The sequence below is a fragment of the Gopherus flavomarginatus genome, chromosome 5 (assembly GCF_025201925.1).
Source record: "Gopherus flavomarginatus isolate rGopFla2 chromosome 5, rGopFla2.mat.asm, whole genome shotgun sequence".
In the NCBI taxonomy this organism is placed as follows: Eukaryota; Metazoa; Chordata; order Testudines; family Testudinidae; genus Gopherus; species Gopherus flavomarginatus.
Window position 1 is genome coordinate 13,793,608 of NC_066621.1, and position 27,128 is coordinate 13,820,735.

General features: G+C 44.0%; 1 protein-coding gene across 1 annotated transcript; it reads left to right on the plus strand.

Annotated features, from left to right (window-relative positions):
• Positions 1-56: 56 nt before the first annotated feature.
• Positions 57-26,339, plus strand: EIF2D (eukaryotic translation initiation factor 2D). Its single transcript, XM_050954035.1, has 15 exons — positions 57-312; positions 3,951-4,141; positions 4,945-5,028; positions 9,671-9,761; positions 12,089-12,196; positions 15,179-15,471; positions 18,438-18,555; positions 19,551-19,596; positions 20,669-20,772; positions 23,118-23,276; positions 23,928-24,017; positions 24,382-24,477; positions 25,052-25,172; positions 25,788-25,962; positions 26,070-26,339. Exons 1-15 carry the CDS (start codon positions 257-259, stop codon positions 26,138-26,140), a joined length of 1,803 nt encoding a protein of 600 aa, XP_050809992.1. The 5' UTR covers positions 57-256; the 3' UTR covers positions 26,141-26,339.
• The last annotated feature ends 789 nt before the right edge of the window (positions 26,340-27,128 follow it).

The window sequence follows — 27,128 nt, forward strand, 5'->3', positions numbered from 1 at the left end:
AGACAGCTTGGCCATTGCAGAGGAAGCAGAAGAAAGCAGCTGCGTGTTGCCACACGGGCTCTTTTCGCTGCAGGACTGTAACATGGCTGCTTCCATGCAGTGAAGCAGGAGCGCTGCAATCCTGGGGCTTAACTCATGCTTTTGCCTTTCTAGCATCCTCCTGCACGGCTGGCTCAGCGCCTCTCGGCCTGCCGGGGTTTTGGGAGCAGAGACGAAGGGCGTGAAGCCCCCCCCCAGCCCCCCTTTGGAGTGGATCATGTTTTCCAAGGCCTTCAGGGTGAAATCCAACACTGCCATCAAAGGGTCTGATAGGTGAGTGAGTTATGTTAATTTCACTCCAGGCCCACGGTGAGATTTTTAGGGTGGCTAGCATGATCTGCCTCCTCAAGTCAGGTGCAGTTACAAGCGTAAACAGGAGCTATTTCTGAGAGGCATGAGTCAGATTTTACATCTTGCTGAAGAGGAGACAGCAATATCCTGCATCACAAGAGGGGGAGGCTTTTTTATGATTATTTCTTAAATGCCATTCCTGAGAGTTTGCAATGTATCTCCTTGCAAATAAGTGAGGTGGATTCTTTTTCTGTAGCATTGGTATACAAGCATTGCCAGATGGACTGCACCCAAGGACAGGTTTACACAGTAGCTGTGAAACAGATGGGCTTTAAATAATGTGGCAGTTTCTGAGTCATGTTGCAAGGCAAATTTTGAAGGCTTTCTTTCTTTTAACAGGAAAACTTCTCTTACCGTATTTCTGCTAGCCTTTGGAAGTCTGTTTGTAATATTTAGTATGATGCCGCAGGGAACATAGTAACACTAAAAATATTTGAAACACAAGGTGAGTAAGGTAAGATCTTTTATTGGACCAACTTCTGTTGGTAAGAGACAAGCTTTCGAGTTTACACAGAGCTTTACAGAAGTTGGTCCAATTAAAGATATTACCTCATCCCCGTACTATCCTGGGACTGCATACTTTAAATATTTGTAATAATACAAACCAAGTCCACGAAGGGCCTAGCAGCACAAAGCTAGCATTCACAAAGTTCAGTCAGTACTAGTGTTTACTGTGAAGGCATCTTCAGTTAAAGTAAAATTTAAAAAATGTTTTTACATCAATAACTTATCCAGTGGGAGGCATGGGGATGACAGAGTAGCTACTCTGTAGTTTAAAACCACCCAGGCCTTGTCGCTGTTAGGATTTTATATTGAGGTAACTGTCTTGAGTTAAAACAACGAGGAGTCCTTGTAGCACCTTAGAGACTAACAAATTTATTTGGGCATAAGCTTTTGTGGGCTAAAACCCATTTCATCAGATGCATGGAGTGGAAAATATAGTAGGCAGATATAAATATACAGCACATGAAAAGATGGGAGTTGCCTTAGACACCATCATAGAGTCTAACGCCATCAACCATACCATCAGGGGCTCAGTTACATGCACATCTACCAATCTGATATATGCCTTCATGTGCCAGAAATGCTCCTCTGCCATGTACATTGGCCAAACTGGACAGCTGCTATGCAAAAGAATAAATGGATAAAAATATGACATCAAGAATTGTAACATTCAAAAACCAGAAGGAGAGCACTTCAGTCTCCCTGGACATTCAATAACAAACTTAAGTGGCCATTCTTCAACAAAAAAAACTTCAAAAACAGACTTAAATGAGAAACTGCAGAACTGGAATTAATTTGCAAGCTTGACACCATCAAATTAGGCCTGAATAAAGACTGAGAGGGGCTGGGTCACTACAAAAAAGAATTTTCACTCTGTTGATACTTGTCAATTGTTGGAAATGGGCCACATCCACCCTAATAGAATTGGCCTTGTTAGCACTGACCCTGCGTGTGGTAAGGACTCCTAGTTGTCTTTACTGATACAGACTCAAGACAGGTTTCAGAGGGGTAGCTGCATTAGTTAGCTATCTCACAGTAAACACATACCTTTTTAGCAGTGAAGACTAAGTCTAAGGCCTTGTCTACACCACAAAGTTGCAGCGCTGGTGAGGGAGTTATAGCGCTGCAACTTAGGAGGTGTACACATCTGCAGGGCATCACCAGCGCTGCAACTCCCTGTTTGCAGCGCTGGCCGTACACCCGTTGAAACTCGGGTGTAGAGGATCCAGCGCTGGTGATCCAGCGCTGGTCATCAGGTGTAAACACTCACCAGCGTTTTTCTTAACCTCCGTGGAATAAACAGGTATCCTGGCATACCAGAGGAAGCCTCTCTGGTAATCAAGCAGGTCTCCTTCCCCGCGGTTTGCAGGGGGGTTCAGGGAACGCGAGAGCAAACCACGGGGAAGCAGGTCTCCTTCCCCGCGGTTTGCTCTCGCGTTCCCCTAACCCCCGTGCAAGCAGATCTCCTTCCCTGCGGTTTGCAGGGGGGTTCGGGGAACGCGACAGCACACTGCGGGGAAGGAGATCTGCTTGCAGGGGGGTTCAAAAAACACCGGAGCAAACCGCTGGGAAGGAGACCTGCTTGCACGGGGGTTCGGGGAACGCGAGAACAAACCGCGGGGAAGCAGGTCTCCTTCCCCGCGGTTTGCTCTCCCGTTCCCCTAACCCCCGTGCAAGCAGATCTCCTTCCCCGCGGTTTGCAGGGGGGTTCGGGGAACGCGACAGCACACCGCAGGGAAGGAGATCTGCTTGCACGGGGGTTCAAAAAACACCGGAGCAAACCGCTGGGAAGGAGACCTGCTTGCACGGGGGTTCGGGGAACGCGACAGCACACTGCGGGGAAGGAGATCTGCTTGCACGGGGGTTCAAAAAACACCGGAGCAAACCGCTGGGAAGGAGACCTGCTTGCACGGGGGTTCGGGGAACGCGAGAACAAACCGCGGGGAAGGAGACCTGCTTCCCCGCGGTTTGCTCTCGCGTTCCCCTAACCCCCCTTGAAGCCGCCCAACAGCGCTGCAGTGTGGCCACATCTAACACCACTTGCAGCGCTGGTTGCTGTAAGTGTGACCACTCTGCACCGCTGGCCCTATACAGCTGTACTAATACAGCTGTAACAACCAGCGCTGCAAAATTGTAGATGTAGACATACCCTAAGTTAACCAATGGCCTTTACCTGAAGGAAGGCTTGGGGTCCCAGTTCACTATTGTTGTGTACATTTGTGTTGTTACTACACCCATGCAAAGTGAATGTAGAATTCTACCAGTCTGATTTTCTCACGTTTTACACCCACTTTGTGCTGGTTTGAATGACCCCACAAAGGTTCATGACAACAGTGAATCAGGCCCTCCATCTTCAGATAGATGCATTTTCACTGACAGCTTTGCTGATGTAGAATTGTATGTTGTTCGTGACTGTTGCAAGCTGAAGCCCTTCTTCAAAGCAGATGGAGTGTGACGTGAATGAGCACGAGGCAAAATGTGAATGGAACTGAGGGGTGAGCAGAGGGAGTGGATCCTGCAGTCACTAGAGCAGTGCTGCTGCGTGTCTGCCACCTTGCTGCTGCCGCCCAGTGCCATGAGTGAGACATAAGAAATGAACGGTTAGCTAAATGCCTCGAATACAGTCATTCTCAACCTTTCCAGACTACTGTACCCCTTTCAGGAGTCTGATTTGTCTTGAGTACCCCCAGGTTTCACCTCACTTAGAAACTACTTGCTTACAAAACCAGACATGAACAAACAAATGTATCACAGCAAAGTTACTGAAAAATTGCTTATGTTCTCATTTTGTCTTTATGCAATTTTAGTTTGTAGGGACTTTGCTAGTGCTTTTTATGTAGCCTGTTGTAAAACTAGGCAAATACCTAGATGAGTTGATGTACCCCCTGGAAGACCTCTGTATACCCCGGTTGAGAACCACTGTATAGCTAGGATCCCACCTGAGCCCATGTCTCCTTAGACATGACTAATCTCTGCCTGTACCCTGTCTTTTTACAAAATTAAAAGAAACAAAAAAACCCACCTTACATTTGCTCAGCACAGATTTGTCTTTACAGGAGGAAACTGCGGACTGATGTTGCAGCAGCTTTTCCTGCCCTCAGCAGTGAACAGCTGTCAGAACTTGTTCCAAACAGAGAGGAACTCAACGTAGTCAAATTGTATGCTCACAAAGGGGATGCTGTCACGGTCTATGCCAACAACAGGAACCCAGTCCTTTTTGAAATGGAGAAAACCTTCTATCCAACAGGTATGAGTCATGAAATAGAGTATCTTTCCCAACCCCTCCTGCCTCTCAGACATAAAACTCTCCTACAAGTTCTGTGCATTCCCATCTATTCAAAGTACTTGTACACGCCATTACTGTAGTATCTGAGCACCTCACATGCTTTAATGTATTTATCCTTATAATACCCTTGTGATGTAGGGCAGTATTATCCCCTATTGTACAGATAGGAAACTGAGGCACAGAGAGGTGACTTGCCCAGGATCACACAGGAAGTCTGGGGTGGAACGGGGACTTAAACCCAGGTCTCCCAGATCCTAAGCTACTGCCGGACCATCCTTCCTTTCTGGCCCACTTACTGTAAGGCACAACTGCCATGAGTGTGAAGTTCAACCTTCTTTATGTGGAATTCTGTGCATGAAAGACTGAATTGCCCTGATACAATATGCTGTTCCATCATTTTTCTCGTCCCACTCAGTGACTCTCCCATGTTGTTACAACAATTCAGGTCAAAGCATCATTGATTTAAAGAAGGCAGTGTCAAGATAGCCATAGATCATCTATCTATCCTTTATTAAAATCCACTGGAAGCTTGAAACTGAAACATTGGCATTTTAGTTTGTTCGTTGTGAGTAGCTACTGGCTTGTTATTTTGATGCTGCTGGGCTGTGCAGCCTGATTTGTTAACCATGTGAGAGAAGAATCTGGCTAGTTACAGTCAAGGGTGTGCTGCTGTAATTTTATTACAGGGGCTTGAAGATGGGGAGAAGCAACAGCTAGAGACATCTGTAATGCCAAGTTTTTAAAATCGGTTTTCTTTTGGACAGTTTATACTCTGTGGTCCTATCCAGATCTTCTTCCGGCATTCTCAACATGGCCCCCTGTGCTACAGAGACTAGCAGGAGGAGCAGGTAAGCGAATCAAAACTCATTACTTTGTGATACATGCGTCAGTTGCCTTCGGAAATTAATTCTTCTGGATCTGTACCTTTTTAAGCTAATTTTTCTAGTGCAGGACAAGATTTTAAGATTTAAAAAAAAAAAAGGCAGAAACTCACTGTTCACAAGGATGCACTGAAAGTGTGGTGTTTTTTTTGTCTCCTTAAAAAGGAAAACCGATTAGCCACAAGTACAGTATGTGAACTAAATATATATAGGTCAATCTGTTCAAATGCATTGACCCTTCCCATTTGATGGTGCTAGAGTTGGAATTTTGCCTGTTGTTGCTCCTCATGCATTGGTTAGAAAGGTATTGATTTAACAGCCATTAACTGGGACTCTAGAAGTACTTGTTTCCTCATTCTGTAGCATTTGTTGTGATTAACTTTCACAGGGCAACTCAATTTAGCTGCTTTCATTTTGCTTTGCTTTAGGGGCATCTCTATCCAAATTCAGTATAAGCAGATGCCACTGTGTGTGCATGTGTTAGAGATGGGCCCCGGCTGCAGTCTCAGAGCTGATCCCCCACCTCCTACATTTTGGATTGTGCATGTCACATGGGGGGCTATGTTCAAACCCTTGGCTCTGAACTCAGCCCTGTGATTTGGCTGTGGGTCAGCTCCAGAACAGGAAGGGTGTCTGGTTTTCCAGAATCCGCTGTAGATGCCATTCGGAATCATGAGTCCTGTCGTTCTGAGCTGAAATCTCATAACTGCTCATGAGAGCTGTGTGACCTCAAACCTTACTCCTGGCTTGACCTCAAAGCTAAACCCGATCAGAATCTGAACGCTTTCTTCTCAGCGTGTGTGGGGATGTGCGTCTAGAAGGGGGATGCCTTTCTCCCGCCACATAGCCTGCCTCAAGTGGAGGCAGGGCTGCAGTGGCACCTGAGGCCCTGTGCTTTGGCCGCCTGCTGCTTTCTAGCCGAGGGGCCTGTGTGGAAAGCAGCCCTTGGTCCTGTGGCCTGGCACAGAGATAAACAGCTGAGGAGTGGGCCTAGCCTCTGACTCGCAGTGACCTAGTTTGCATGGAGAAGGTCCTGTTGGTAGGAGAGGGAGGCTGATTAAAGTGGGGTTCAGGTCTCTGGTGTCCCTTGGCAACCAGGTGGCCTCAACTGACCTCTGAGCCAGAGCCCAAGATGAGAGGGTGACCCTGGAGACAGTAGCCATCATAGCAGAGGGGAGGGGCAGAGAGACAATGATGCAGAAGCCTCTGGAAAGGGGGTGAGACTTTGCAGCAGCCTGGAGTTTGGGAGCAGGGAGCCAACTGTCATGGTAAAGCCAAGGCAGGGCCACTCTGTGTTATCTCTTCATTTGGCTCTAAGCATCCAGCCAGGTGTTTTTTGCCTTTATCATTTGCTAGATCTGTTCTGACATGTTACTTGCTTCATCCTGCGGTGCTGAGACCTTTGTGCGGCTCCTTCCCTTGCCCAGGAACTTCACAAATCAATCCCAGTGTGGGAGCCAGAGTTGGATGCATATTGCAGTGTTAGATTGGATGAAAGCTGTTGTAGCACAAATGAGAGGGAAAAAGTGTTTGCTTCTGTGTGTGTGTGTGTGTGTGTGTGTGTGTGTGTGTGTGTGTAAAAATTCATGATGCTGGGGAGTGAGGGGCCTGCAGTACTCCGAAGTGTCTACTCCAGTGGTCCCCAATGCGGTGCCCGTGGGCGCCATGGTGCCCGCCGGGGCATTTATGTGCATCCACCTACTGCCCAGCCAGAGAGAGAAGCTGCGGCCTCCCGCCTGCCGGAGAAAGAGAACTCTGGGGCTGTGGGCTCCAGTGTTCTCTGTCCTTGTGGCTTCTCTCTGGATTCATATATTGTGTAATATTAAATATGATTTTTTTGTATTATTTACTGTACAAATACAAAATAAGCCTTGAAAAATTGTTGGCGCCTGCCACACTCTTCTGAAAACATGAATGTGCTGCTGGCCACAAAAAGGTTGGGGACCACTGGTCTACTCAGATCAGACCACTCAGCTGTCGAGCTCTGCTCCTTGCTTCCATCCGTGATCAATATCTGAGGCCTTGTCTACACCACAAAGTTGCAGCGCTGGTGAGGGAGTTACAGCGCTGCAACTTAGGAGGTGTACACATCTGCAGGGCATTACCAGCGCTGTAACTCCCTGTTTGCAGCGCTGGCCCTACACCCGGTCGAACCTCTGGTGTAGAGGATCCAGCGCTGGTGATCCAGCGCTGGTCATCAGGTGTAGACACTCACCAGCGTTTTTTCTTGACCTCCGTGGAATAAGCAGGTATCCCAGCATACCTGAGGAAGCCTCTCTGGTAATCAAGCAGGTCTCCTTCCCCGCGGTTTGCTCTCGCGTTCCCCGAACCCCCCTGCAAGCAGGTCTCCTTCCCCGCAGTTTGCTCTCGTGTTCCCCGAACCCCCCCGCAAGCAGGTCTCCTTCCCCGCGGTTTGCAGGGGGGTTCGGGGAACGCGAGAGCAAACCGCGGGGAAGGAGACCTGCTTCCCCGCGGTTGGCTCTCGCGTTCCCCGAACCCCCCTGCAAGCAGGTCTCCTTCCCCGCGGTTTGCTCTCGCGTTCCCCGAACACCCCTGCAAGCTGCCCAACAGCGCTGCAGTGTGGCCACGTCTAACACCACTTGCAGCGCTGGTTGCTGTAAGTGTGGCCACTCTGCAGCGCTGGCCCTGTACAGCTGTACTAATACAGCTCTAACAACCAGCGCTGCAAAATTGTAGATGTAGACATACCCTTAGGCACGCAACCCGTGTAACCTATGAGGGGGATGTTACAATGCTGTATTTGGCAAGGAGAGGGTTAACACTGTGTCCCTGTGCAGAGGAAAGATCACGGCTGCCCTCAGTGCAGGCACTGTCAGGTTAGGAGGGCTTGCCCAGCTGGAGCTAATTAGGTAATCACCTCTGCACTCTGAGGGCAGTACATTAAGGGGCTTGCACTGGCTTGTAGAAGAAGCTAGAACCTACTAGGAGGCTGAAAGAGAAAAAGGTTAGTTGGTAACACTCCTTTTCCTATACCCTTATTTTAAATATATGGGCTCAGTTTAGCTGCCCAAAGCTTCCCTCCTTTGTAATTTAATTTAACAACCAGGCTGAATGAAGCCTTTTAACAGTAATGTACTGGATGAGCTCCTGGCAGAGTGTTGGAGCCCTGTTTTCTTGCAGCATTTGCAGTGTCGGTGTGCAGAATTAGAAGCTTTTGGTGGAGGGCTTTACCTTTGAATCCATGATGAGGGGCCAGCTCAGAGGTATTAGGGGAAGGGAATCTTCTTCCATATGGAAAATACTTTGTACGGTGCGCATGATTCAAAGTAGCTTTGCCTTTGTCAGCAGGATTGTTTTATATAAGAGCCTGTGATCCAGATCCACAAAGGTATTTAGGCTCTTGACTTCCATTGATTTCAACAGAAGTTTAGAACTTAAATATCTCTTCTAGATTTGGGCCTATGGGCCTCTTCTGGATCTGTGTGTTGTTTCTATTTTAATAGGATGGTAAGATGGTTTTGTAGGTGCTCCTTCCCCATCCATACTCTTTAGATTGTGTATAGAAGGGTGAAGTATTTTCAAGTGTAAGTAACCTAAGTGGTGGCTGCAGCTCATTCATTAGCAGTTCTTGTTTTATGCTACTGGCTTCTGGATTGCTTGTTTAGTTTAGGTTTAAATTGATCCTGACAGTCAATTTTTAAAGCACCTCAGTGAAAATTTGCCTTGGTTCTGAGCCTTAAAGCTAAGTGGCACATGGCAGATTTTCTAACAGCCTCTGCCATTGCTTTGCTGAATTGTTTGGTGCATTCTAAGGGTTTTAGGGCAGGAGCCTCCTGGACTCTTGAGGAGTTTGGTCTAGTGAGATAGAAAAGGAAGGTCTGAGCGTCAGGACTCCTGGGTTTTAATTCCATGCTCATCCACTGATGTGCTTCGAGAACCTGGGCAAATCATTTACCTTATAGTTCTCTGAAAATCCTGTTTTCCTATGTGTCACAAAAGGGAAGTGATGCTATTTATAGCAAAATGAAAAATCAACCTGCTTTAGTGCAAATAAATACCACAGATATGTTAGGACTGTATTTTAAGGAAAATACTTGATTTCCACACTGCACTGAAATGTTACGAGTCAGCCTAGAAAATGTCATTCTGAGTCTGAGACCAGAAAAATGGCTGGAAGGAAGCCATTGTCTTCTGCTAGAAACCAGGCTCCTCTGGGGGGGAGGAGGTGGGACAGGACTAGGTTCCCTTGTGGTAGCAAACAAACTTACTGCCAAGTTACTCAATTGGTCCTTTACATAGAGTTCACCTCTTCCTCCTAATGGTCCCTTTGACCTTGACATTATCAGTTGCTGAGCAGACACTCAGCTGTGTCTCGTGCCCTTTGGGACATGAGGGTGGCTCAGTACCCCCCTGAATCAGGCCGGTTATCCCACCCAATTCTGGAAGGAAACTGGAAAGTGTTCTTAACTTGATAGCAGGCACACAGGAGATTGTGTTTTACCTGGCATGTGCTTAGCTGTTACCAGGGTTGTATTTCTGCTGAATAACAAAAGGGCTGAGGGCAGAAGAGGTGGCTGGGTGGTCACTGGCTTGCAACCCTTCTTTAAAGCAGAGCAGATGCTAATAGCTCTTTACTGTTTTATCTTAGATCTAATGCTGCCAGGAGTTATGGTGCCATCTTGTGGTCTTCCTCAGGTACAGCAGGGCACTCTCTGTGCCATCACCCTGGTGGGAAACAGGTACAATTTATCTATAGTTTCTCTTACAGTGAGGGAAGAAAAGTAGCATTTTTATGTGAGGATTTTGAGAGGGATTAGGAGAAACAAAATAGGAAGGCAGACTCTGATTTTTGGGAAATTCTGCAAAAAATATTCGCAATTTTGCTGTGGCATAATCATTAGTGTCCTCCAGATTTCGCTTTTGGTGAAGAATTTTGCAAATTGAATGGTTTTGAATCATAAAATGCACAATGTTCAAATAAATATAAGATTTTTCTTCAATGTTAAGAGTTGTGTTTTGAAATAGGAGCATTTTTAATAAAAATGAAATTCTGTTCAGTTTTTCTCTTGGAAATGGGCTAATTTCTCCTCTGAAGTATGGGGGGCAGGGACCACAGAATTTACCAGTGTTGTTGGGGTGGGTTGGTTGGTTTTTGTTTTGTGAAAGCAGAACACTTTTACAAATTTAAAAGAGTGCTTAAACCCTGTAAATTCAAAGCTTTTTTCCAAATATTGTTTTGAGTGCTCTTCGCAACCCTGTAAATTAGTCTCCTCCTAAGGAGAAAGGCAGGTAGATAGCTGGCTCATGCAGTACCTACGAATGGCCATTCTGAGTCAGACCAATGGTCTATTTAACCTGGTATCCTGTCTTCTGACCAGGGTGGATTTGATTTAAATCATGATTTAAATCACTAGTCAGGAAGACTCGATTTAATCATGGATTTCTACATAAAAGTGAATTCTTGGTGGTGGTTATAGTCTTAATACATATTCTTCAGAACTCAGAGATGTAGTTTTCCTTTTTAGAAGGTACACGCTATACATTTTGAAAGTGATTTATTTTGAAAACTTTTCAGATTCGTTTTACAGCTATATAAGAAAATGAACGATTGTTCGGTTATTTCATTTACCAAAGGTAATTGTAGCTGATATTTATGAAGTCATTGGGAGGTGAACTGTCTCCAGTTCAATAGACTAATCATTAATATTTGGAGGATTTTCTTGCCATGCTGTATTAGGAGGAGAACATCACCAGATAGACATTTTACATTGTTTTATTTAACTAAAACAACAACGTTATGTATTCTGGATTTTTTTTCTTCAATAGCAAACATAATATTTTAACAAAACAAGCATATTAATGTTTGAATTTAAACAGTCAAGTTTTTTGAAAATCAGGTTTATTTTTGTTAAAATTGTTTTTAAACTAAAATAGTTAAATGAAATTAAAAACAACAACAAACTTTTTTAAAAAAACAAAAAACATTTTTGCTGTTAACAAGCGTGTTATCCCTGGAGACACAAATCCACAGTTTGAGAACCGCAAAACTAACCATCTCGGATGGTATCTTCTAGACTGAGCACTGAGACCCATTGGGTAGGTAGGATTAACCTAAATAATCTATACAGAAGCCCCTGGAATCCCATAAAACTGGGTCCCTAATCCATGAACTATTGGAACTCATTTACAAAACTTTTCTTAAACATTACATGAATATATTGTCTCATGCTATAGAATTAGAATTTATAATCCCTATTCCGTGATGAGATATCTTTGAGCTATAATGTATCTTAATGAAAAGTATCTTTAGATAGGTTTTTTTCCTCAAAAAGCATTTTATCAAAACAATCTGATTTTTATCCACTCTGCTTCTGACAGTGTCTCGTACCAGATGCTTCAGAGGGAATGAATAGATCAGGGCAACTTTTGAGTGATACATCCCCTGTAGTCCCATCCCAGCTTCTAGCACAGAGGTAGGCAACCTATGGCATGCGTGCCAAAGTTGGCACACAAGCTGATTTTCAGTGGCACTCACGCTGCCTGGGTCCGGGGGGCTCTGCATTTTAATTTAATTTTTAAATGATGCTTCCTAAGCAAATAATTTTTTTGAATGTTTTACATACAGCAATAGTTTAGTAATATATTATAGACTTAGAGAGAAGGACCTTCTAAAAACCTTAATGTATTACCGGCACGCAAAACCTTAAATTGGAGTGAATAAATGAACACTCGGCACACCACTTCTGAAAGGTTGCCAACCCCTGTTCTAGCAGAAAGAAAATTATGTTAAGAAAGGGTGGCTGTCCAGAGACAATTCATGTCGGGCGGTATTGGGAGAAGACCTTGCATAGTAGAGAGGAGTGGGTGAAAATAGAAGGTATCCTGATGCCTTGAAATTGCATTGTGTAAAGAATAGATTCAGTGTAAAACTGTCAGAGAATAGTAATTAGCCTCCCTTAGCAAGGACATTGCAAAAGAAAGCTAATGTGCTGCGGTAGCTTAGGAGTCATATGTTCCAGGTAGCATGAAAATTTAGCTATTTCCCGTTCTGATACTGTGTTCTCAGAGCCCCGGTAGCAGTAGGAGTCGCTACCATGTCCACTGCAGAGATGCTGGCTGCCGGAATGAAGGGGAAGGGCTTCACCGTGCTGCATGCTTATACAGACCACTTATGGTGAGTGTGCAGACAAGAGTACAGTGTGTCTTAGAAAATGAGGTGAGTGAGTACTACCTGGAACCTGTTGTTGTAATAGGCCCTACAAATTTACCCTAACTGTGAGCTCAGCTGTGAGAGGTGAGAGAGTTCATGGAATGCCACAATAACCTCTAACCACACATGTTGTCAGGAAAAGGTACAAAAGCAAGGCAGGCAGGCTGAATTAGTCCAGACAAAAGGACTACTGCTGTAAATCAGGACAGTGTTAAGATCATGCCTGGTAAACAAGAAAAGCTAAAATCAAAAAAATCAATGAGCCAAAATTGGGGTGTCAGAAACTAAGCATAATTCATGAATGTCATAATGAGGAGATGGGCTATTCGACCCCCCACTCCTTTTTTGGGTCTTTAAAGAGATAGATGTGGCATAGAATAAATTGGCTACTGGAGCAAGCTTCACCATCTCCTGGGACCTCAGACCATCTGATTTCTAATCCTGAGAGATGTTCTAACCAGACTGGCTCAGAGGGAGCCAGGTGACCACTGCCACTTCCACTGGCTCCAGCTAATTCCTGAATACCACTTGGGTTGCAAAATGTGTCCTTTTCCTTCCCTACTGTATTCCTTCTCTTTTCTATCCCACTTTTTTCCTTCTATCTAATAAGAGTCTGGCTTAGCCAGCCAAGGCTGCATATTTTGCAACATTGCTGTAAGCTTATGACCAAAAAGAGACAGCTAAAAGCAATGCCTTAAATAGCCCAATACTGGTACAGGTTTGCCAGGATTTGGAGTAGCTGCTAAGACCAGGTGATGGACCTGTGTTTTTCCAGTAGCGAGGTTGCAAGTGAGAGTCAACACCAGAGACAGAAGCTGCATTTTCTATCTGTGCTGTTGTTTTCTCTGCCCTTTTGTGTGTTTGTGTTGTTTTGTCTTGTAGGAAGAAGAGTTGGCTTTACTAGTAGCAACTAGGGTGACCAGACAGCAAATGTGAAAAACTGGGACAGGGAGTGGGGTGTAACAGGAGTCTATATAAGAAAAAGATCCAAAAATTGGGACTGTCGCTATAAAATCAGGACATCTGGTCACCCTAGCAGCAACAACCCATCTCAACTAACTTCTCATTTCCCCAGAGGGACAGTTGCTACCATCTTGAATCCATTTAAAAGACCATCAAACAGAGGGGATTTCCCCCTCTACCCCCCCTTAAAAGCTCTGTCCAGGGAAAGGGAACAAGGGATGTTGTTAAAATGAAAGCCTTATTTAGTACTTAACATTTCAAATACTTTAACTAGTTTTCCTTTATTTTCTCTATCTTGAGTAAAAGAATTCTTAATGGTGTGTTTGTCGTGGTACTAACCAATCTGAGGTTTCCATATACCAAATCCTGAACCTCATTTAACAGGGCTTAATGTTAGTGACTGGGTCATGTTAACATCTTTGACTCTTTGGGCCCCTTTGTTCCATTTAAGTTAGTATAAGAGACCAAAGGTTTAGCTCCCAGCAGAGGCAGAGTAGATACATAGTTGGATACTGTTTAGGGGTAGATTTTGGATGACCCTTTAACAATATATGTTTGGTCTACTCCATGCTCTGTGGGAATTTTAACATCTACTTCTAGCAGGAGTAGGGGTTTGCCCTGATGTCCTTTTATGTGCATGTGCACATAAACGCAGGATATTGGAAGTTAATCTCTAATGAAACTACTTTGAGCTTAATGGAGCTGCATCATGAACAATTTGGCCCATTGTTACTCTGCCTTAATTTAGTACTTTTTTGCTCTGCATTAACTGTGCACTGATTTTCTTTTAAAGAAAAAGTATAGCCAAATCTTGATTCCCATTTTCCCTAGACAACAGTCTCTGCTGGGACTTTAAGTAACCACCACCCCCGCCTGTTCTCTTATAAAATGTGTGTTCTGCAGAAGGAGATTACTATAACTTTCACTCTTACTGGTATCCACAGAGAGGTACTTTGGGTGTGTTACCTGGTTAGAACCCTGCAAGAGCCTGTCTGTGTCCCACTAGCTTGTTTTCAGAGCTCCATGGTCTGAGGTCAGCTGGGGTCAAAATGTAATGCCATTGGATGGCTGTTCGGCCTACATGAAATGAACTGGACATGGGTGTGTCTCAGTCCAGTCCCTGACATTCAAGTACGCATGTCACAAAACTGCCATCCCACCTGGCACTAGCCGTCCTCCTTGTTCCGAGTTACAGGTGGGAGGCCCAGACCTGAATGAGCCATGGAGACTCCACTGCCCTCTCAGCTCTGGTAGGCCAAAGCCACCGATTAGAGTTAAGGCATGGTGTGAGAGAAGTTTGCACTGCTGCTGATTGTGTTATTCCTGTTGTGTGGATAAACAAAGGATTTGAGCCTCCTGGACTAACAGTCTGGTGCTTATCATGTGCACCAGTTTCACCACAAGGGGTTTTAAAAATCAAAACGAGTATTTGGGGACAGCAAAAGCATGACTGCTGTAGGCTTGGCAGTGACAAGTTGCCTCTCAGTGGACCTGGGATCCTGACTGGCCTGCTTTTGGGCTGGCTAGTAGCTGCAAAACACCAAAAACACCATCAGCTGAAAAACCCACCTTCAGAAATTCAGCCTACTTAGCTTATGGAAAAGAAGGATAAGAAGTGGCTTGATGAGCCTAGAAGTACCTATCTGGGGAGGAGATTTCTGAAACCAGAGGACTCTATGCCTTTGTCTGCTAAATGAATGAGTCCCAATGGCTAGAAGCCAAATTCAGACTAGAAATAAGGTACAGACTTCTCGCAGCAAGGGTAATTAACCAGGGGAACAACTTACTTACCTAGGCATGGGGTGGGTTCTTCATCACTTGATGGATCTGTATTTTTCTACCTCCATGATTTTGTAACAGTTAGCTGGGACTGGCCAGGCTTTTCAGCACAGGATGCTTCACAGCTATATTGGGAACCCTCCTGTATCAAGAGAGTAAAGAACCATCAATAAAGCGGCGTTACGCTTTTTGTTATTTTTAAAGGGGATTTGGAGACAAGTCTTACCCACCCGTAATAGCTCCCTTGGTAGCAGAGCCTGCGGAGTTGGAAAGCACTGATGACGATGACAAAGACGAGAAGGGACTGGAGCCTGACAGCGATCTCTGCATTGCCCCATCGCTACAAATGAACATTGGCAATTTGAGCCTGCAGGAGGGAGATGGTTGTGCAAGGCTGATGGAGGAGGAGGAGGAACCCAGTGAGACTGGAGCTGTAGAAATGGCTGAAGATATCGCCGAGTTTCAGCCGGAAATGGAAGATGGCAGAACTCCACAAGGTACTACAGCATGAACATGAAACCAAGTTGTGTGTCTGTGATCTTATGTAGCTGTCACTTCTGTATTAGATTCCCATGTGTTCCTGTTGCTTGAATAGCTGTAGCAAGCCTTACGTATACGTCAGCTTGTACTGAGAGTGGCTGCCCAGTTCTTGAACTGTGGAGGGACACGGAGCCTGCAATCCTTTGAAAAGTCCTGTAGTGACTGCTGTGAGCCAGGGCCCTCATACAGAAATCATTGTGCGCATAATGTGGCTCCTTGGGTATCATGCTGACCTATAAACACCTCCCTTTCCTCACTGAGTATTCCATGAATATTGCGTGCAGATGTGGTCACTCCATCTCCAAAAAGATACATTAGAACTGGAAAAGGTTCAGAAAAGGGTAACAAAAATGATTAGAGGTATGGAACAGCTTCTGTATGAGGAGAGATTAATAAGACTGAGACTTTTCAGCTTGGAAAAGAAATGATTAAGGGAGGAGATGATAGAGGTCTATAAAATCATGACCGGTGTGGAGAAAGTAAATAAGGAAGTGTTATTTACTCTCATAATGCAAGAACTAGCGGTCACCAAATGAAATTAATAGGCAGCAGGTTTAAAGCAAACAAAAGGAAGTGTTGTTTTTTTTTTTTCACACAACGCCCAGTCAGCCATGAAACTCTTTGCCAGAGGATGTTGTGAAGGCCAAGACTATAACCAGGTTCAAAAAAGAATTAGATAAATTCATGGAGAATAGGTCCATTAATGGCTATTAGTTGGGATGGTATCCCTGGCCTGTTTTCCAGAAGCTGGGAATGGGTGATGGGATAGATCGCTTGATTATTACCTGTTCTGCTCATTCCCTCTGAAGCCACTATCAGAAGATGGACACTGGGCTAGATGGACCTCTGGTCTGACCCAGTGTGGCTGTTCTTATGTTCAGTCTCTTGGCTGTCCCAGGGATTTGCCTGTTAGTTGATGGACAGGCAGCAATTCAGCAGCAGCCTCATGCCTTAGCTGCTGAGCATGTGTCTCGGTGGGCTGAATTCTCCTTGGCTTCAGTGAGGTGAAGGTTCTCAGCAAGCTGTGTGGTCTGGGCTCTAGGGAACTGGTTTGCCTGAAGCTGCTGGAGCTGACAACGTGACAGTCTTTCAGTGTAGTACCAAAACTTCCCTCTTTTGGTTCCGCTTGTGTTATGAGTTGCGTTTAAGTGATTAGAGCATTGAATTGAGAGAGATGTGGATTCTGTTCCTGGCTCTGCCACTCACCTAACACGTGACTGTGGGCAATTCACTTCTCCTTACACCTCCATTTCCCCATCTGTATAATGGGGATAATTATACTTATCTTTGTTAAAGTGCTTTGAGAGATATATGAATTAAGCAAAATGTAATTGTTGTGGGAGCAGTGCTGAAGGTTCCATGCTCAAAGGATACCCTGGGTGATGGTGTGCTTTAGAAAGCACCCTCTGGCATACTGCAGAAAACTTAGTGTTCAAATATTGTATTTCATGACATGGTGTAGATGATGATAATCAATTCAGTGAGGTTTTTTGGCATGACAAGCTTCACAAATGTTGCCAAAGTGGGTGATAAAAAGAATATAGAATTATCAGGGTTGGAAGGGACCTCAGGAGGTCATCTAGTCCAGCCCTCCGCTCAAAGCAGGACCAATCCCCAACTAAATCATCCCAGTCAGGGCTTTGTCAAGCCTGACCTTAAAAACCTCTAAGGATGGAGATTCTACCACCTCCCTGGATAACCCATTCCAGTGCTTAAAGAAAGAGACACTTACCTCTTGAGTAGATAAGGTGAGCCCAAGATGGGCCTACAGGGGGAGCTGCTAATAATTTTGCAGCCAAGCTGGTTTCAGATGTAAGCGATTCCAGTATCCCATTAGGAAGGAAAAACTTCTCTGGGACTGGACACTTTTTAAACTGAGAATTTCAGCCAAAAGGTCCATATTTGTAAAAGCTGCTTCCCCTGAGCAAAAGTTGCCTGGTGTGAGGCTTTTCTGGAGCACGACTTACAATAAGTGTCCCTTTCTGGGCTCAAAACATTAATTCCTTGTCAGTCGGGAGTGCCATTTTTGGAATCTTAAACTAGAAGCAGCACTCTGTAGAAATGATCTATGTAAATGCCACACCGACAGTGCACTGCAAACAAACCACTTTGGGAAAGTGCTTTTCGAAGGATTGCAGGCTCTGTGTGCCCAAGTTCACAGAGGGAAAACAACTCACCTGAGTGAAGTATGAGAAGTGGCTCCCTGTTTAATAGGCTGCAGTAGAGCTAGGCAATAAGCAGGGTGAAAGTCAGAATTCGGCCTATGATATCTTAAAGGAAATTGTATTTAAAACAAATTTATATCATTAGACTCAGTTCCACTTCATAATAACTCTTAGACCTTTGATCTTCCTACTTTAATCTAGATAAAACCCTGGAGAGGGGGAGAGTAGGAGGTGAACACTATTATCCTTATTTTAGAGATGGGGAAACCTTGGGCACAAGGGAGGTTAAATGACTATCCCAAGCCCACAGCGGAGAGTTGGTATCAGCACTAGGATTAGAATGCACAAGATCCTGGCTCCCAGTCTTGCTGTTTAGATGTGGTGAACGTAGTGTGTAAATCAGGGGTGGCTCCAAGCACGTGCCTGGGGCGGCAAGTCACGGAGGGGGGGGCTCTGCTGGTCGTTGCGAGGGCGGCAGGCAGGTTGCCTTCAGCGGCATGCCTGCGGAGGGTCCACTGGTCCCGCGGGACTGGGGACCTCCCGCAGGCAAGCCGCCAAAAGCAGCCTGCCTGCTGTGCTTGGGGTGGCAAAATACCTAGAGCCGCCCCTGGTGTAAATCAAAATGATTTAACATTGTAAGATGCAAACTCAGAGGAATCAATACAAATATAAAGGTCTAGATGAATGAGAAATCATTCTTGTGAGCACGATTTCCCTTTCTGCACAGAGGCCCGTGAGAAATGTTTGTGTTTCTACAGAGCGAATGGATGAGTTACTGCATCAATGTTTTTTTCATGCCTTAAAATGTAAAGTGAAGAAGTCAGAGCTCCCTCTACTGACCAGCACCTTCCTGCGCAACCATATGTTCTCATGCTGGTATGTGGTAAGACGACCATCCGTGGGTTTAAATGAAATTGCTGTGGGACAGTGAGATATTTACGATGAAGCTGCTGCCTTTCATGTAATTCAGGTGTTTATGGTGAATGTTTACCCTAGAGTTCAAGTCATTTGATTGCCAATCAACTCAAGTTGGCTAACAAGTTTATACATCCTACCCTGGACTCTGCAAGTGTTTATTCCAGGATTGTCTCCCTCAATTTCCCTCTTCAAATAGCCATTGGCAATTAGTGCAAGTTTAAAAACACTACCAGTGGTTCCCAAAGTAGGGTTCCTGGCCCGCTGGGGTTCTGCCATGGGTTATGGGGGGTGAGTATGTCCTTTGAGGAGTACTGCAGTGGGGTCAGAACAGCATTCCAACACTTCTCCATGGAGGATGCTATTTTGTTCTCAACATAGCATCGTCTGTGCATCATGATCTTGCACACACCATGTGTGAGAGATCATGCCAGTGGGGGCGTTCTGGTAGTGCCCATTCAGGACTACACCACAAATCGTAGTTTATGTGAAAATAAGGGGGATGTAATAACTGCAAACTGTTTACTTCTGGTTCCTTTGTGAGACTATTTTTAAAATAAATAATAAACTAACCTAATAGAAAAAAATAAGATCATGAAACTTATGCCTAACACCTGAAAGGGGTTTGGGAAGGTTAGTCAGATGCCAACGGATCCTTGGCAGAAAAAAGTTAGGAAACGACTGTATATTACAGACATGCCCTTGATGGTGTTACACCTAACACATTGGAATGTCAGCATTGCCTCTGCCGATTACAAAACAGACTCCATTATCTCAAATACAACATTTAAATCTACTTTCCCATGTGCAATTTATATTAACACCACTAAGAAGCTTTTAGCACAGAGCCTCTTGAAAACTGCATTTATTGTTAATCTTGCCAAACATCAAATATTTTTCCTTGGTTCCCGCTATTTGTTGTATCTTAAAGGTTTAATTGTTTAATCTGTTTGTAGCCCAGAAGGACAACAATTAGACATAAAGAAATCAAGCTACAAGAAGGTGAGATTTCTTGATATTTACGTTTATATATTTAAAAAAAAAACCTGGTAAAGTTCTTAGGCCCCCTTGTAAAGAAGCCCTTCCCAAAGACATGGATTGTATTATTTTCTCTCATCACTTGTTCAGTATCACCTTGGTAGACTAACTTGTCCTGAAATCATTTGTATGGGTCAATCAAATATTGCTAGCTCTGTCTATACTATTTTGTGTTAGGGGGAACACCAATCAAAACTGGGGATCCATTTTGCTAGGTACTGTCCATACACAGATTAGGAGATCGTCCCCAAGGAATTTAGGCTTGGTCTACACTAGAAAATTAAGTCAGCTTGACTATGTTGCTCAGAAGTATGAAAAATCCACACTTGAGTGGTGTAGTTAAACTGACCTAATTCCCAGCATAGATAGCACTAGGTTGATGGAAGAATTATTCTTAGATGTAGCTACTGCCTCTCGGGGAGTGGGATTACCTGTGCGACAACCCCGCCAGTTGGTGTAGGCAGTGTTTACACTGAAATGCTGCAGCTGTCCTGCTATAGCATTTCAAGTGTAGACAAGCCCTTAGAAAGTCTGATTATTCCTGTTTTACAGACAGGAAACTGAGCCACAAAGAAAAGCAGTGATTGGCCCACGGTCACACACTGTCTGTCACAGAGGTGGGAATTTGAACCCAGATCACCTTGAGTCCCTTTTCAGTGCCTTAACTGCAAGCTGATCCTATTTTCCTCTTCAGTGCTAACATGATCTTAGCAGCTGATCTCTCATAGACTAGAGCAAGGAATTAAAATGTCAGCTGGGAGAGCAGGTGGCCCTAAGAAGGTCACACAACAAATCAGTTGCAGAGCCAGTAATGGAACCCTTGGTGTCTTGCTCTCAATGCTAGACTGCACTGAGCATGCAAAATACTTCCATGGGGTTGTTTCATTTATGGAGTTGAGGACTTACATTTATGGTAAGTCGGTTTTGTGACTCACTTACTGAGATGATTGTGCAGCTCCCAAAGCAGAGACTGGATGGCTTGGGCTCACTGGCAGCAGGAACAAAAGTTTCAATGTGCCTGATGTTTCCCCTTCAGCTCTCCAAGTTCCTGCAGTACATGCAGCAGCAGAAGATTGTACAAGTGAAGGAGCTGAACAAAGGGGTGGAGAGTATAGTGCATATAGACTGGAAACACGCCGAGTAAGTTGTTATAAATGGCACTGAAGTTGTTAACGATGTAAAATGTTGTGATCTCGCTGCTTTTTTCATATGAGTTAGGGATGGCAACCAAATTTCACCTCAGGTAGTTAGTCTGTCTACCTCAATTCCCCATTTAAATGGCCCTTATATTCTTTACTTGCACTAAACTGTTATGTAGGGGTCTTGTACAGTGTAAAATAGTCCACCCAAGAGGTAGGTGAACTGGTCTATCCAAGCTCCTATGAAGCACTTTACACAGGAGATAAGTAACATCATCCCCAATTTACAAATGGGGGAACTGAGGCACAGAGCCTCATCTAACATCTGCTTCATGAGGGTGAGATTGGATTGTAAAGTGACACATTTAGATGAAAGAGCCACACCAAGTGCTATTACTATAGATTTTTGATAGTTTAAGGCCAGAAGGGACCATTAACGCTTTCTTTCTGACCCCCTGCATAATACAAGCTATTAAATTTCATAACTTGTCTGGCTAAAGCCTATTTTCCAGAAGGGCATTCATCCAGTCTTAATTTGAGGACCTCAAGAGATGGAGAATCCACTACTTCCCTTTGTAGTTTGTTCCAGTGGCTAATCACAATGCCCTGGTAAACACTTGTGCCTTATTTCCAGTTTCAATTTGTCTGGCTTCAGCTGGCAGCCATTGACTTTTGTTCTGCCTTTCTCCACCAAGACTAAAAAGTCTTTTAGTACCTGGTATTTTCTCCCCATGAAAGCAGATATGCTCATCAAGTCCCCTCTTAGTCTTTTGGATTAGCTAAACAGACTGAGCTCAGTCTCTCACTGTCAGGTATTTTCTGCAGCTCTTGAATAATTTTTATGGCTCTTTTCTGCACCTTCTCCAGTTTTTCAACATCCTCATTAAGTTGTGGACATCAGACTTGCACACCCTGCATGCAGGTTGTCTAAAATGTTTTATTGAATGCGATGCAGTGTTGAAAGTTGCACTTCCAGGCCATGTCTCTTCTCCAGCATGTTCACTGGCTTGTACTTCATGCATCAGAAATCTCGTGTGTGTGTGTGTGTGTGTGTGTGTGTGTGTGTGGCAGAAAGGAAAACATAGCGCATCCAAGGCAGTCACCACAGTTGTTTCCTTGTAGTGTAGCACCATCCCTAAAGGAGGAGGACCCCCTCTCCCTCACTGTTGCTGCTCTGGAGTTCACCTGGCAACTGATTTAAATACTAATTGTCATTGCTTATGTCCACCCCTTTGCATTACTCAGACTTGAAACATTGGGTCTGATTGAAGACCTAGGGGTTCAAGCCTTATGCTCCTCCCACAGATGCTAACAAACAGGGTGTCTCACCTGCTCTGTTCAGGAGTCTGAAACCCCAGACATGTGACCTGCTGACAGACCAAACCTGCAACTCACCAAATCTCTTTACCTCCAAGCACAGGATCCAGGGCTGCAGTCTCAGATGCTGGGAAGCAAGAACAGAGCTCTGATTAGCTGAGACTTGGCATATTTATTCAGCACTTGCCCCTGATGTTTCCTGGTCTCTCTTGTTGTGTCCTCCTCTTTCAAAAGTGGTCATTTCCCAGTTGTCTGTCTGAACTCCATCTACTTTAAAGTGCCACACTTGTGTGTCTGAGGTTTTACTGTTACCTAGTAGGGATTGCAGCACTTCAGCTATGATGGTATTCTTGTCAATATGGATATTCTTAATCACATGGACAGATGTTGCTATGATTGCCCCCCCCCAACCTTTTACAGCAAGAGATTAGAGGAAAAAGTTTCTACCTCTTTAGTACGCTTTGGGTATTTGGTAGCAATTCATGTACAGTCACTTTCACGTGTGTGTGTGTGTATTTTTCATACAGAAAAAGGGGGAGAAATTTGAAAAAGGAATAAGGAAAATACAGTTGTAAACATCATAAAACTGGCATTGGAATTAAGGGGAAGGTTAGTACCTGAAGCCACTTTGGCTCTCTCTTTAAAACTGTCTGTTTCAAGTAACTGGGAAACTGTTCTGGAGTCTAGGACCCAAGCATGGGCTGAGGAGCTGTGCTGGGTATTAGCAAGGCAAGTCAGGATACTTGTGCAATCCAAACCATTTTTTTACCTCCTGATTTAAAATCCTGCCCCTTGCTGCTAGTTCTTAAAATCGGGCACCCTACAGAGGATGCTAGGGTCAGGTGCATCAGCCAGGCCTGCACCTGTAGCCAGTTGTAGTGTGTAGACCAGAGCGTCAGTTGTGTGAGGACTATTACACTGCTGGGAAGCTGGAGGTTAATGTAAGAGCTAAACAGTCACCAATACTTTCTCACCCAGGAAACAATTGTGAAACTGAGCTCCCTGTTGTTTTTCCCTATTGCATTTCAGCATTAGGTCATTTGTTGTCCCCGAAGTGTTCTCTGCTGTGTCAACTGCCCCAGAGAGTAAATGTGGAGACGGAGAGCAGCTGTACCATGCTCCTGAAATCATACCACTCTATGGTGTCTCAGCCAAAATGGCTCCACTTTTCCAAGAGTCGGGACACAAGTAAGTGCTAGGAAGATAGGATAAAACCATAATTGTCCTGCTAAGCCAGCATTCAGATAGATGTAGAGGGAAGACCTATGCCAGGTGCTAAAGGGAATGGTGACAGTTAAGTTGTCAGCACCTTCCATTGCTCAGTATTGAAACAATGTCAGAGCATGCTGCTAGGAGCACTTGGCTATTGCTGGTGACATAGCTGGGATGAGAAGAACAATTGAGGCCCTGATGCCTAGTCACCAGAGAATCCCTTAGCACTGTTGACTAGTATAGGTGTGATAACTCAGGTGAGCTGGCCAAATTCCAGATCAGGTATTTACAGTCTACTTATTTCAGCTCCCTTTGAATTTTCAAGAGGATACAGTGTGTTCTACCTGACTACACAGCAGTTTAGGAGAAGAATTGTCATGTACTGTTAAACAACTGCCTTCTGGGGTGAGATTCTATGCTGCACAACTTGCAGCCCAAGGTGGGGATGGAGGTGACTTAAGATACGGTTGTGGCCCTGATTCAGGGCTGGAGCAGCATGCTGTAATTTAAATAGCCCATGGTGGCAGCCTGCGATACTCAGAATGCAAGCTACTCTAGAAATACCAAATGTTAATATGAACATCTGATTTCTTAATGCAACATAGTAATGATTTCCTCCTTCTATAGGAAAGGGAGCATCCTCTCCAGCAGCGATGTGAGAAATATCATCATCAGCTATGTAAAGACGAATGAGTTGGTTGATGAAACAAACAAGAAGTGAGTAGAAGTGAATCTTATTTGTGCATTTATTTTCACTAGTCAAGCTGAGTGCAGTGCAAAAGGTTAATTTATTGAAAATCTGTTTGAGTAGCAAGGAATATTCAAAAAAATTTACATGTAATTTGGTCAGTGTAACCAAACTACAGCACAAATGCACTGGACTTGTGTGGAGGCCAGTGGAGCTTTTAAGTTAATTAGTCACCACCTGTCAGGGAGCTGAACTAAATCCACCATTACTCACAAGCAGGTCATGGAAATGATGACAAATGGGGGCATGCTTGGCAGAGAACATAGGCTGTATTTTCACATCACTGGGAAGAGATGGGGCAGGCTTGCATCTAATCAGCTTGTTTTATTACAGCTTTGTAAAGGTGAATCCAATCTTGTGTGACTGCCTGTTGGATAAATGGGAGCAAGAGGAGATCTTGAAGCTCAAATGGGATGATCTCCTGAGCAGGTGATTCCTGTTTCATGGCTCTGCTTTAACATTTGCAAAGATTCAGAGTTAGCACTTATGGCTTTGCATCATGTAGTAGTCTTGTCTAACTCTAAGCCCTGAAGCAGGCAGTGGCTTCCTTATTGTCAACATAAAAATATCTACAAATAAACCTTAATTTGTAATGAGTTTAGCAGATATTGCTAAGAGTGTAAATTCCATTCTTTCTTTCTTTTTGCCACCTTGCAAATAACTAGTAACCTAAAAATGTAATATTTAAAAATGGATAACTTTTCTGATAAGCATTCACAAGGCAAGTCTACCAGAACCTAGTTCTGTACATGCAATCTATGTACACACACACACACACGACATTTGTCCTCCAACACATCCTTACATTAAAATGGCCTTAAACATGTGCTCAGAACTTTGAGACCCATGATCACTCCTATTTTCACTCCAAATTTTCAGTTGTCAGGATCCCTTTGAAATTAATCCTATGGTCTACATATCTGTGGGATCCCAGATTTAATAAAAAGATCTTGTCCATCCTGCTGTATCTGACAAACTAAACTCAAGCCATTACCTTTCTCAGGTGTCTGGAACAACTGCAGCCTTACCACCAGGTGACATTTTTTGGACATGAACCCATTGTGAGGAAAGGAAACCTTGATCCCATTGACATAACCGTAGCACAGAGATCATCGAATAAAAAGGTAAAGCCAGGGAAGAGGTGTGGACAATTAACCCCTCTTAGTCCATGCTGGAGCTGTTCAGCACTTCTAGGACAGACCTTGCTGGAGTTTGGGGCTTCTGCATAGCCAGTCTTGCCCTTTGTGGAGGAGAAGTGTGTGTGTGGGGGGGGGGGGTGTCATAGTAGCCTGGTCAGCTGGGAAACTGCTACAACTTGGCCCAGGACTCTGGTGTAGTTCTGTGCTAACAAGAACCGGCTGTCACTCAATCCTGCAGGTTAGAACTCTAAGGATTAGAGTGCATTAAAAATGTTAACCTAGCCCTGGCACAGAAATCATCAAGCATGTTTTCTAAAGACCCTGGAATTTCAAGCACATCACATTGTGTTTGAGGGAAATTCTTTTGATATTTTGCCTGCAGCTATGCTTTTCGTGTGTGTGGAGAGCGGTTATAAATTAGAACAGATTGTACTGAATCAATCCGAGATTTTGTACATGAGCCTACAACATGACACTAATGGGGAAACCCTTAATGCCCAGTTCTAATCAGAAAAGCAGGACAGGGTCATGACTGCTGCTATGTAGGTGGTGGTAATTTTCATGAAATGAAAATCTTGTGACAATGGCTAAAATCCACAGGTGACCATTATTAAGAATCTTGAACTGTATGGCCTAGACCCGCAATTAGTTGCCAACACTCTCCAGCAAAGAGTACAGGCCAGCGCCACTATTAACACATTACCTGGGGCAAAGGACAGAGTCCAGGTCCAGATCCAAGGCAACCAAATCAACCATCTTGCCAAGCTGCTGCTCGGTAAGTTTGAGCTGACATGGATGGTGTCAGTTATAAAAGGTAAATGTTTTGATTAATAAAACCTAGCTCTGGGATGTACTTAAGTTGGACTCTTGGTTATATTGCAGAGGAATACCAGCTACAACGGAAATATATTCAAGGGCTGGAGAAGGCTCCAAAGCTTAACCGGAAGAAATAAATATGTCTAGTGTAAGAAGTATTCAAATCTCATTATTTATAACCAGTTCTGCCTCTGGCTGAAGGGTGAAAGCCTGGCCTCATTTCAGTCGATAGGAATTTTGCTGTTGACTTTCACGTGACCAAGATTTCATCCAAAGAATGTAATTGCTTCAGCTGTTCAAATTTTTTAAAATAAAACTCTCAAATGTCATCTTGAACATGCTGAATTTGCATGATTACATATGCTTCTTTTTGGTTAATGAAAGCATTCTAACAACTAAACAAAGCCTATTCCAGCACATCATGGCCTAGAATTTATACCTCTTGTAGTTTAAAAACAAATTTTCAGTTGTCAGGATCCCTTTGAAATTAATCTTTCCAGGGATTATTAATACCACACACTAGCTGTGAAAAATAAACTAGGTTTTCCTGCCCCCTTTATTGAGCTTTGACAGTGTCATAAACCACATTGGACCCCACTCCTGCAACTAATTGCAGAATCTGCTGTAAATACAAAAGGGAACTGTTTATTTTAAGGCTCTGCTCTTGCAATGAGCTTCATACAGTCTTTCATAAACTGCTGCCTAACTTCAATAAGGGAAAAGCTTTGTGTTTTATAAACACTCATGACCTTACACTCAATCACCTTTAAACACTGAACACCACATGAGGGCACCAGACAACTTTAAATGGAACAGACACAATTCTTCTTTATCATTGACTGTTTTATTATCTCTCTTGCACTGTTTGCATCTGAACCAAGTTTCAGAACTTTCATAAAAGCTGAGTGACTTTTAAAAATACCACAGAATTAAGAGGGAGTAGTAAAAATAAATTACAGCATTGCAAAAATGCATTTCACTGTGCCACAGAAGCTTTACTATTCCATTCTATACATAGTTTTTACATGTTGTACTGTTGACAAATTTCACACATACACTAGGCAACACAATACTAACCAAAGGCACTACCAGCAGTATTTTGCGCATCAGAAGGGAAGGGGGCCT

Bases quoted from the DNA above. Each gene is read 5' to 3' on its own strand.
- EIF2D (XM_050954035.1), top strand. From the start codon at position 257: ATGTTTTCCAAGGCCTTCAGGGTGAAATCCAACACTGCCATCAAAGGG. The intron at 4,142-4,944 runs GTATGAGTCATG...TCTTTTGGACAG, and splicing joins GAAAACCTTCTATCCAACAG to TTTATACTCTGTGGTCCTAT. The intron at 15,472-18,437 runs GTACTACAGCAT...GTGTTTCTACAG, and splicing joins AGATGGCAGAACTCCACAAG to AGCGAATGGATGAGTTACTG.